This window comes from Sander vitreus, chromosome 2, assembly GCF_031162955.1.
Source record: "Sander vitreus isolate 19-12246 chromosome 2, sanVit1, whole genome shotgun sequence".
Lineage (NCBI taxonomy): Eukaryota > Metazoa > Chordata > Actinopteri > Perciformes > Percidae > Sander > Sander vitreus.
In genome coordinates, this window is record NC_135856.1 from 21,724,090 (window position 1) to 21,736,586 (window position 12,497).

General features: G+C 38.7%; 1 protein-coding gene across 3 annotated transcripts; it reads right to left on the bottom strand.

The window, feature by feature from the left end:
* Positions 1-93: 93 nt before the first annotated feature.
* bdh2 (3-hydroxybutyrate dehydrogenase, type 2) lies at positions 94-11,990 on the bottom strand. 3 transcript variants are annotated; one of them, XM_078260969.1, is made up of 10 exons: positions 11,913-11,990; positions 10,147-10,237; positions 8,573-8,651; positions 6,589-6,685; positions 2,187-2,295; positions 1,769-1,829; positions 1,492-1,605; positions 1,114-1,172; positions 860-952; positions 94-339 (listed from the first exon to the last, which is right to left on the bottom strand). In XM_078260969.1, the coding sequence occupies exons 2-10, from the start codon at positions 10,216-10,218 to the stop codon at positions 286-288; spliced, it is 738 nt and encodes a 245-aa protein (XP_078117095.1). In that variant the 5' UTR covers positions 10,219-10,237; positions 11,913-11,990; the 3' UTR covers positions 94-285. The 3 variants fall into 3 exon arrangements, with proteins under 3 accessions (XP_078117095.1, XP_078117103.1, XP_078117112.1); XM_078260977.1 differs by having other exon boundaries at positions 10,147-10,234; positions 11,913-11,986; XM_078260986.1 differs by having other exon boundaries at positions 232-387.
* Positions 11,991-12,497: the final 507 nt, after the last annotated feature.

Genomic DNA, 12,497 nt, shown 5'->3' on the forward strand with positions numbered 1-12,497 from the left:
TAAACATATTTCATTATTAGTCCCATTCACAGAATGCTTTGTAAAATATTTAACAACTGATGGATTTATAATAAGGCGATAATACACTGTAGCTGTGATAAAGTCCATTTATTACAATGCCAGTCAACAAAATTCATATGTTGACATTGCACACATTTGCAGCATAGATTCAAGTTAGAAAATGGGCAATGTCTCCCACAAAATCAGCAAACAATAATACGCAAATCAAAAGAATATGCAAGTGCGATTTATTTGGGCTTCAAATAGTCATAATGAGCAGTTTTCTCAGAGTCTCCATCCTCCATCGATGATTTGCTCTGTCCCAGTCACATAGGCAGACTGTGAAGGAGCCAAGACCCATCAGATCACTGGGAAATAATTTCACTACTACAAACAAATCAAAAACAACTTTATAACTGGGATTTTTAAAGTTTACTTTGGGGTTAAGCAACTAGCTCTCCTCTCTCAAAAATACTTTTTATCCGACACCAAAAATAAAGTCTGGAAAATCTTTTGATTATTTGAAATTGTGAAAATAAAAAAAATTTCAATTATATTGTCTGTAAATGTTTTGTTTCCCACCATGAGGCTCTGAAGCATTTAGATTTAGTTTCAATGCATTCTTCCCATTGCCAGAAATATCATTTTGGTGAATCCTTTATTTATTTATTTATTTTAACATAGTTTTATTGGTCTGTGTTAACCCTCACTAGGTTGCAAAGCCCCTTGAATCTCTAGATTAGAATACATAGTACATGGACCTCCGTGTAGCTACGGCCATGCAAACTCTGCCTGACTGTCGATGCAGTGTACCACATAACATATGTATGACTAAAGTTCATTATCTGCAAGCACTCACCTCATCTGAGGCCAGGTACACACACAGGTATGCTACCTCTTCAGCTGTGCACATTCTGCCAGTTTTCTGTCTTGCCATGAAATCCTTATAAGCCTGAGAAGTTACAGAAAGAGAGAGAGAGAGGAGTTACAATTGTAGCATTCACTATCTCCAATACCCAGAATCTTATTGTGGAAAACAAGATAAGATGTACCTGTTAAATGCAATGCAATTACTGTCAGATTAAGATTGGAGAAAATCAGAGCCTACCATACCTGTTCTGGGTCAGGTTGGGCCTGGATCCTACCCCTTAGTGATGGAGTATCAACAGTACCTGAGAAAATATAAAATAAAAACCTTAACTTTCTTCTGAAACCTTCATTATAACACTATTAAATTCATACATATATAGATACCCTTTGACTAATTGTATGATTTTGATGACCAAATAGGTATAATTGGGTTTAGTTTACAAATGAGTTTGCACAGCAGTTATTTAGACTGGCTTTGAAGGGACAAACGGAAATGTTGTTTAATTTGTTTTCAAGGATGTCTACAGTACATTGTGATCAATTAAAATGATATTAACCTCAAGCAATACTCGAGGAAAAATAAAACACATGCTTTTATTTTGTAGGGCATTCTAAACTTACCAGGACAAACACAATTACAGCGAATGCCTTGATCAATGAAATCAGCCGCTATAGATTTGGTGAGCCCAATGACTGCAGCCTTGGAGGTACTATAGACACACCGGTTCACAACACCTGTGTTGAGGAAAGACATATGTCACTCACACGGAGAGCAATTATCTGAGCTAAGAGGATTACAATGAACATGGTCATACTTCAACGACTTAATGTCCCTTTAATTTGGCATATTTGTTCTACAATCATCTACAGTGAAATATATCTGTGAAAGTGTAGGTACCTTTTATGCTTGATGCAACAGATGCCATGTTAATAATGTTTCCTGACTTCTTTGCCAACATCTAGAATGACAAAATCATTTAGGAAGGTGTCATTTAAACAGAAATTAATTGGTAATTGGAGTAAAATTATGCAACCGTCTTTATTTTTATGTAACAAATAAATGAGAATTGTGTGATGATCTAAGCAATACATTTCGCTTTGAGATAGTTTGGTTAGTTTGCTACTAAAGCTGGATTAGTGAATGGGCAGTCACTGGCCATCATGTCACAGGCTTAGAGTAATACAGCTAATCCCAGCAGACAAAGAATGAGAACAAAAGAAAAGCATATGTCACTCAATTTACAACAGCACCTATTTCATTCTCTCAACAACAGGATGAACAGTGTTAAGCATTTGGTAAAGTGGGCAAAGGTCACCTTAGGTAGGAAAGCCTTGCTCATGAGGTACATGCTCCGGACGTTCACGTTCATGGTGAAGTCCCAGTCGGCCTCTTCGCAGTCCAAGATGGAGCCGTGGTGCACAAACCTGCATGCAGTAGATGACATGTAAACTCAGATCTCACAGTATTACAAAGGATATTACATGTAATCATCTATACATATAGCTTCAGCTAAGAGGTAAAATACCTCATGATGTCAATCCGAATCAAAACAGAAGAGCATTAGGAGATCGATATGAGATATAAATTATTAAACAGAAAATAAATGCTGGTCGAAATGCTGCGTTAACCCCCTCAACAGTTTATTGAGCCTTAGAAGGTGTCAATTTAGAGACTTTTGTTAAGGAGATTTAAAATAGGTCAAGTAGAGGTTAAATCTTCAGGTATAGGGATTTAAGAATTGTAGATAAGCAGGAGGTGGAGACAGCAAAACATGTAGAATCACTATGCACACAATATGTATGCCAAAAGATAAGGCTGGCCAGTGTTAATGTAGACATCATCACAAAATGAAATTCAAGGACTTTCAACAAGTACTTTCTCAAGCACTATTTTTTTCTTCTTCTTCATTTTAAGGACTTCACTCAGAGCCAATAATCCATTTTCATAAATCATTAAACATAAATAAATGATGTGATCATTGTCCGTCTCTCTTACTGTACAGCTAGTCATGTACATATTCAGTTCACCGTTTTGAACTTTTCACTGTTTGAGGCTCAAATATTACATACAGGTTCGTATCGCTTGAGGCCTGAAGAAATCTCAAACTGAGGCAGAGGCTGTAGCACGGCGAGGACTGCCTGGTGTTATGCTGACTTCATGTGGCTCTTCAGGGCCAACTATAGACTGTATATATACAGTCTATGGTTCTATGCATCTATGCAAGATGTAAAAAAATGTTCTAAAGAGTTTGACCTATCGAGTATGGGTGAGTTGGCCCGGGCCATCTTGCATAGATGCATCTTGGTGTTGTTTGGCAAAAGCCAATGGCTATAAAGATCAATATCCTGCCATGCTGGATTAAATTTACACTTCCCTACTTTTGATTCTTAACAATTTAATTATAATGACTTCATGAACAAAACTTTGGTCAAAATATAAGATAGCGTTATGTGACTCATTTGAATTTCAAGGACTTTTTTTTTGGCAATTTGTTAAAGGAGAATTCCGGTCGATTTCAACACGTAGCTCTGTTGTTTGTAAATTTGGAGTGCTGTCAGTAGCAAGAAAAACGAAAACAATCAGTGCTGCCTACACTGTGCTATCCTCCTGCTAGCATTAGCACCAAACAAGCTTAAACAGGGCAAGTTTTAAACTTGTTTTTAGCCTCTTAACATGTTCAAAATGTCATTAAAAGTGCCTACCCATGTGAAGTGATTCCTTCCGAGTGAACACAGTGAATCTGACTGCAGTAGATGTGAAAGAAATGCATGAAAGTTCTGCTAATTCAGCCCTGTTTAGTTCCCATGTTGAGACTGCAGTTGAGTGCTTAGGGACCGTCTACAAACTACAACACAGAAAGGAGATACAACAAAAATATGTAGGCTATTCATTTATGATTAAATAAGGTAGTGTCGCCAAACTTATCTCAATTATAAATTGTCTCGTGCTAGTTGTACTACAGCACTTACTTTAAAAAAATAAGCATATGCCAATTTTTGAAAATATGTTTGCATCTCTTTTCGGTGTTGTAGTTTGTAGACGGTCCTGAAGCACTCCCTGCAGTATCAACACCGGAACTAAACAGGGCTGAATTAGCAGAACTTTTATGCATTTCTTTCACATCTACTGCAGTCAGATTCACTGTGTTCACTCGGAAGGAATCACTTCACATGGGTAGACACTTTTAATGACATTTTGAACATGTTAAGAGGCTAAAGACAAGTTTAAAACTTGCCCTGTTTAAGCTTGTTTGGTGCTATTGCTAGCAGGAGGATAACACGGTGTAGGCAGCACCGATTGGTTTCATTTTTCTTGCTACTGATAGCACTCCAAATTTAAAAACAACAGAGCTACATGTTGGAATCGACCGGAATTCTCCTTTAAGAAAGGGGCTATTGTCAAGGTATTTCAGAATTGTTCCTCCTCAAAATCTAAGCACTTCAAGCACCTTGAGTGAACCCTGGCTTCAATAGTCTATAGATTTGTTATCGTCAACAAATCCCCTTGAAAAGACAAAACCAAAAATGTGTCTGTCTCTCAATACTTTCCGACTTCCCCTACTGAAAATGTAAATCTTTAAAAACTGGTGCCGTATATAAATGTGTTTTTTTTTTAAATTAGGTAATTATATAAAACATCTGGGGTCTCATTTATAAAACTGTGCAAAGGATCTTTACTAAAAGTGTACGTACGCCCAAAAGCCAAAAATGGCGTACGCCAAAAAGAATTCAGATTTATAAAACCATGCGTACACACATCTGTAAGCAATGTTCCCTTTATAAATCACAGATTACCCACAAGTGTGCGTATGTGAATCAGCCTCTTATCCCGCCCTGTACACGCCCATTTTTAACCATAAATAGTCAATGCAAAGCACCTCATAAATGCTGATCAGTATGTTAATGACCCTGGCAGTTGTTCTTTCGTTACGCCGAATCATGCCGAATCGTGACAACTGGCGGGGAAAAAGCAAAAACCTTCTCAGACGCTCGGGAATTGCTGCAAATTGAATTATAATTTCGGACTGTTCTCCCACAGTGTAGGGAAACCTGATCTATAACTACCTTTATTAATAATACCGTCCAAAACGGCAGGCATTACGGCACTCGGGGACAGCTTCAATATACCAGACCAGATATGATAAGATTTAACAGGTAAGGGATAATCACCGAGAGGCAGGGCAATAAACAGATTTATATGTCCGGCTTGTGGACGGCTTACCGCCCGAGACGAAGTTAATGCCCTCCTCCCAGCCAATCAGAATCAAGCATTCTTAAACGAAGTAGAATAAAACTATATATTATATCCAAACAAGCCTCAGTGATAAAGGTGAAGATTATATATAATATTTATATAAAACACTTAGCTCTCTGCTATTTACCGCTGGAATTAGCCAGTTGCTCCCAGAGTGGCGAGGACCTGTATTTGGACCGGATGGACCGGGATGGCACGGTTCCGGCGCGTTGCCCTCTCTACTGGATCCAGTTCAGTACATAGATCCAAGAGCTCAGCTTTAAGGAATCTAAATCGGCATATTAGCCAGTCATCGTCATGGTCCCTGAAGTCTCTTTCTCTCCTGATTCTTCTATTGGCGTAGTCCTCCTGCAGGGCCATCATGCAGCATTATGCACGGGGGTCACCGCAGTATTTATGTTTATTGTTAACACCTTGCCAAAATCACAGCATCAACTAGTGGTTATGCCCCCCCCCCCGAGATACAATTTGAAGACGAAAGTCACATAGGCAAACACACTTTTCTTCATGCAGGTTTTGTCACGAACAGTATTGAAGTTTGGACCGATAACGAGGACATTAAGTGTAACGATTGCACGAGAGCTTAACGGCTGTATTTCTAGACTTTGACATTTGATGATATATGCACAGTATTAAAGACAGATATTTAGTTATTTACACTGTGTTCTGCAGTTATCTAATGGTAGGGTATTTGATGCCATCTCCTCCTCCTGCGCTCCGTAGCAGACAATGTGATGGTGAGACAGCGCCGATTAAATATTAAGAACATATTTTTATTTAAGATTTGAGTTGGATTTTGCAAGGTGTTTATGGAACAATTATCACTCAGCACAAGTGCAAATAACACTCCTGGATTTAATCTTCATGATAACATGGAGTGAAAAAATGTGCGTGAGGCATCAATAATTGAAAGTATTACGAGTAATCGTTATTCACACATTTACTTTCTGCAGTCTGACTTCAGTTCATTACCTCACCATCTGCGTCGCCAATTCCCATTGTCTCCAAAATGTGTGTACGCATGGGTCAGAGTTTGCGTGGAGTACCACACATTCTCCCATCAAGTCTGTTTTTTATAATTCACAACCTTTGCGTGGGAAGTGGCGTACGCACATTTTCAGCCCTGTTTTGTGCGTATGCCAGGTTTATAAATGAGACCCCAGGGCACTGTAGTTTTTAGCAAATATTTCATACAGGCGTAGATAGTGCATTTGTTGTGGACTTTTTTCAGCTGTGGATTTGGAGTGCTAATGAATATTTTTAGCAGCACGGTGGTGCATGTGGGATCAACTCGACTAAATCGCATTGCCCATTTTATTGGGTAATGAAGGAACATGTCACCCAGTGCAACAGTTTGTCTAATTGATTCATGAGATTTTCTTCAGAGTCAATGGAGCATTGAGTTTATCAGTATTACTGCTCTGGTAAATCAGAATAACATACAGGAAAGAGGGAAAACGTACCCAGCAACATTGAACAGCACATCTACATGGTCATGCTCCTTGGCCAGGGCTTCGACTTGGTCTTTTTTAGTTACATCCACGATCTTGGTCTTTATCCCTGTTGGTGAAGAGAAAAAGAGAGCTTTGATTGTGGAGACAAAATCCCAATTATTTTAATGACACTTGCTCCGATTTAGAATTTTGTCTTTATTATGTCTTTAGTATTTAACATATTATTGCAGGAGATACTAGTTGAAGCAAGTGAAGTACTACATGTATAGACAAAATCACCTTAGTTTCTGACAAGACTGCCTCAAATCTGCATAATTACACACACGTTCACACCTGGCTGCTGGACAACCTCTATCATTTCCTGCTCGCCAGTCAACAGCTCTACAGGAAGCAGTTAGAGGTGAAGTGCTTTGCTTGTGAACTACCTGATAGGAGGTGTTGAAAGAGACAGAAGAGTGTTGATCACTTCCTATTTCTTTAAACCTGGTCCAGCTGAGGCAATTTTCTGCAATAAGCCTGCTCCTCAAATGTATTGCTGACTGATTACAAACACAACAAATTGAATATTGTGACTGTATGTTTGTCTACCATATCAGTTATCCTGTAGACATTTTAAAATTGTCACGATGAAAGGCCAATACAAAGCTATAAAATCAGCTGACTTAAAAACTAAAAGGCTTGAGTTTTACCCTTATGATAGATTATTATATTCAAATCAATTTTATTTATAGTATAAAATCATAACAAGATTCATCTCAAGACACTTTACAGATAGAGTAGGTCTAGACCACACTCTATAATGTACAAAGACCCAACAATTCCAGTAATTCACCCAAGAGGAAGCATTTAGTGTGACACTGGTGAGGAAAAACTCATTTTATGGAGAAACCTCGGTGGTGAGGAAAACTTCCTTTTAGGCAGAAACCTCGGACAGACCCAGGCTCTTGGTAGGCGGTGTCTGACGGTGCCGGTTGGGGGTGTGATGAACAGTGGCAATAACAGTTACAATGAAGATAATGGAACAGTGACTAGAAATAGTAGTTGTAGTAGCAGGGCACTGCAGGGCGTTACAGGATGTAGCAGGGCGTAACAGGGCACTGTAGGGCATAGCAGGACGTAGCAGAGCATAGCAGAGCATAGCAGGACGTAGCAGGGTATCGCAGGACGTAGCAGGATATAGCAGGACATAGCAGGACATAGCAGGACGTAGCAGGACGTAGCAGGGCACTGCAGGGCATAGCAGGGCATAGCAGGGCACGGAGCAGGACCACAGTGACAGCTGCAACCATGATTTAGGTGCCACCCTAATCCAAGGAAAACTGCTGGCCGAAAAAAAGTTAGTAACAGGCATTTCTGGGACATGGATGCACACAGATGGAAAAAGAGAGGAGAGAGAAACTCAGTGTGTCAAAGGAAGTCCCCCAGCAGTCTAAAACTATAACAGCATAATTAAGAGCTGGTGCAAGGCAAACCTGAGCCAGTTCTATAAGGGTTGGTAGATGAATCTGACGACTATGAAGAGAAGCAGAGAAGAGAAGGGGTGCTATATGATATACAGGTTATGATACGATAGGTTTTGTAGTGATCAGTCTACTGTTCACTGACTATTAGGATAGTATACATCAGATCAGTGAGCAGTAATTCACTCATACAGTATAACTAAACTGTAAAAGTAACACATTATAGCCCATGCATTAAAAACATGTCATCCATCATCTTTTGTGATTATTATATCTTTCTATAATAGTAAAAGTCAAGAAAATAGGAAGATTATTTGACAATGAAAATAATCATTGGTTGCAGCCCTAATAGACTTAAAGCTATGGAAGTGTATAAAATTCATCTTGTTAAAAGCTACCAAGTAACATAGGTTCATGCAAGATCAAGTTGTGAAAGAATTTGACAAAAGGTGCAACACATGCCTCGGCCATCCTGGCTGCATCACACTGGTTAGCCAGCAGATGGCAGCCAGACCAGCTCAAATGAATCTTACCTGGAATGCCGTCCAGCTCTTTCAGCTTCTCTCCATTGATGTCCGTTGCTGTGACTAGAGCACCCTCCTTTGCAAATGCCTACAAAGTTTAAAAACTTGAGTCAGTGCCCAGCGGTAACACAATGTCTGCACATGTCATGGTGTAAAACTTGTAGCCCAGTATTGTAGAACAAGTTGAAGTATTTTGGAATTATCCTGTGATTCACACCTAAATGATTATGGCTGTTTTGTTAAATAAGCTTTTGACTATGAAAAAACTAAAAGCTGGGATTAGTAAGATGTAGGCCCGTTGAATCTGAACTGCCACCTGAATGCACAGTCCCTTCCTCTGACTTCAGGCGATAATTAATGTCACAGTGCTGACACCAACATCTCACTTATCTATAGACATAGAATGATAGAATCTCTAACCTTAATCTTTCAACCCTCACTTTAAATCCATTCCACGTGAGTGACTGCATCATTAACCAGTGGTGTAGTCTAATGTATTTTAGCGGGTATACTGTACTATATAAATATATGGACCAGAATGGACATATCAAAGTGGGGCATCTGGGTGTCCTCCCCCGGGGAAACTTTGAGCGTCAAAGACTTCATTTCCTGCATTCTGATAAACTTTAATCGGTGGAAATACCTTTATTTAGCCTATCGAAAGAAAACACAGATGATAATTCAAAATATATCAAAAATATAATGGATAGTATGTTGTTTCATGTCATTGTGCATTTTTAAGTGGGTATATGGAAATCCTGGAGCTTTCTTAGTGGGTATACTTCGTATACCTGCGTGTCATTAACCATGGAGCAAACAACATCTGCAAAATACACCTTTAAAAGTCAAAATGGAAAAAGCTGAATAGTTCCCTCACACCACATGCAACTTTCAATATGTGATTTAAACCTAATGATCTACAGAGACATAAATAGACCTATTTGTATTTGAATTCCTCAACACTACATAAAACACAAACCCCTCCAATACAAGGAACGGTTTTAAAGACATCACTTGAAGGGAATGAATTTGATGATGGCCCAATCTTGATAAGGATATGTGTGCGTGAGAATGTGTTTTGCTATCTCTTTGGCTAGAATATCACCAGAGGATTGTGCATGAGGATTGCCCTGAGCCGGTGTATGCATCCTCTCAAGATCTACTATCACAGCACTTATTTACAGCACATGCATATGGAGTGATAGCATATTGTAAACACATATACAACAGAAAGTCTATAATCACAATAAAACACAATCTAGCCTATTGATTAAATTTTTTTACTAAACTAAACATATGCACATAGTGTGCGTTTCTGTAGAACAGTAATTTGGAAGAAAAGATGTTTTGGATAACCATTATTGTTGCAGTGCTACATCTGTACCTTTTCAAAGGACTTTAACAGAAGATATAACGTACGACAGGATGTCACAAACATAAAAATCTTCCATTTGCATTACACAAAAACTGGTTGAAATATGTAAAGTCAAAATATACACTGCTATGACAAGCTATTCAATAAACAATTTCCTCTGTGATTTGGTAGGAACTATGAGAAGTGAGAAGTTCTTATAGGTCATTACTATTGCTGCAGCACGTCCAATCCCCTGAGCGGCAGCTGACAACACAATCACTTTCCCATTGAGGCGACCCATAGTGCCCCTTTCACTGCTGCTGTGATCAAAACAAACAGAAAATATTGCACAATGTGAGTTTGCAGTAATGAATGAAAGATATTCACAAAACATGTATTAGTACTAAAAACCTATAGCAGTGATTACATGGTGTAGTATCAAATTTATTTGATTTATTTATTTATTAAGGGTATAGGAGCCATGTATATTATGTTTGTTTATGGTTTATAGTTTTCACCTATTACGTAACGTAGGACGTCATGGGGGTTGGTCTCACAATAAACAGTCTATTTATACACCTGGACACCTGCATGGCGGAGGCTAGAGAGGGGGTGAGCTTGGGTTTTTGCATTTTCTGTTGACCGCAAGTTTCTCCACATTTACGTTCACCTTTTTGCATTATTTTTCAGGCAATTGTATTTTGTTTATTCATATTTTTTCCGACTTTCAAACGAACAATAAAAAGTTGAAAGCATATCTCAGAGTGGATCTGAATTATTCTAACGGCGCGTCATACAGGTGATTGTTCCCTGACTCAGCCTCTCGGCGGCTTATGTAGGTTGCAAAGAAGCCGCTACAAAAGGGTAATCACTGTTAGTTCTGGGTTTCGTTCAAAATCTTCCGATACTGATACCGGTACCGATACCGTGATTTCGATACCTGAACAATACTTATTTTTATACCAATTTTATACATTACGGTACAAATCTTTTAGTTTTATTAAAAAGCGCAAACCCCCCCCCCCCCCAAGGCCCTTGTCCCTGTGTAATAGGTTAAATGATCTTGCTCATAGTAAATTATGTACACATACCAGTGAATACATGTACCCGTTTGGACACTATTCATTAAGTCGAGCTTTTGATCAGGCTTTAATGATGCAGATATAAAGGAGAGCTGCAATTATGTGATTGCCTCAGTGGCTCTTGAGGGCATTAATACATAATTCGATTCAAAAGCAAATAGACTTTGTAGGTTTTATTTTGAAATCCCGATGTACTTTTCATGCCTGCTGTACTTCACCAAGGCCGTTTGGAAGAGTACAGATGTAAGTCGTCTAGCTAGTGGCTCTGGTGTTTTCAGCAATGTGGGCACACCCCCTCAGACATAGGCTAATAGAAAAACCCATTTGGGCACATTGGCACCATAAAAAGTATGCCGAAATAGCTATTACAAGTTTCTATTTACAGTGTACCCATAAATGTTCAGACAACTATTACTTGATTAGTTTAATACTAAAGAAAACTTAAAACGTGATGATTCTCAGGCAAGTTCCGCTATAAGGAGCGTACTTTTTTCTTAGAGCAGCTCAACCGTATTGCAACGTCAACGTTAGGCATTGCTAACCGTACAGTTCAGAATAAGGAAGACGCACTGATCAATAGTAAAAGTAGGCCTAATGTTTTTCATGGGGACTTTTTGACTGTTTTGGTGTTGCACTGAGCTACTTGTTGTTTGTCCAAAGCAAATGGTATATGCCTATTTCTTCAGCACAAAAAGTCTGCACGATCCGAGTTATTCCGAATGACTTTGCCTGTTTCTTTGATTCGATCGTTGCATAACACGGTTCTTTTAACGCACTCACTAACTGCAGCACGGAAAAAAGGCAGGTTGTAGCCAAACAAACTGTGACGACCTACTGTGGAATTTGTACATTTACTATTCATAGATTGCAAAATCAACTAACACGCCTAGAAAAACTAATTTTGGAAACTCACCCTCTGTTCTCTGTTCAAGTCAGACACAAACACAGAGCAGCAGTCCAACATGTGACCTTCTGCTTGCAATACTATTGGTTCTATACTAGGAAGTGTGCATGACAGCAGTTTGTCTTGAGAAAATTAAATTGAGAGCAAGAGAGTGCGGTGCTACATCCATTGTGCAGTGTCTTCTTAGCCTATAGCAGAATATTGTATATTTTTCCTGTAAGACAATACATATATTTAACCAAGTTTTAAGCTACCTCTTTAATTGTGTTAAAATCTGTTCTTAGAGGCTTCTTTTTTTGATAAATGCAGACAACTAATAATTATAACTAGGGTGCTATTAAAAACATGCAGGAGCTCATTTTTCTTCCGTTAATGAAATCAACTAGCTTTGGAAAAACCTAGAAATTGACCTTTGATGTCTGCACAAAGGTCTTCTTGGGCCCAATTTTATCACTAAGTGTTGATGGTTTGTATATAGAATGTTATAATTGAGGTTAATAATTGGCGGCTGGTGTAATCTGAAAATGTCAATTTTTAATCTAAGTCAGACAATCCTGCAGATGGAGTTTGATCAGAAACGTTAAAGCTTCCATG

Coding starts and splice junctions, on each gene's coding strand:
- bdh2 (XM_078260969.1), bottom strand. CDS start 10,218: ATGGGTCGCCTCAATGGGAAAGTGATTGTGTTGTCAGCTGCCGCTCAG. Junction 2,296..6,588: donor GTGCTGTTCAATGTTGCTGG/GTACGTTTTCCC, acceptor TACTGCATGCAG/GTTTGTGCACCACGGCTCCA. Junction 953..1,113: donor CCCAACCTGACCCAGAACAG/GTATGGTAGGCT, acceptor GTAACTTCTCAG/GCTTATAAGGATTTCATGGC.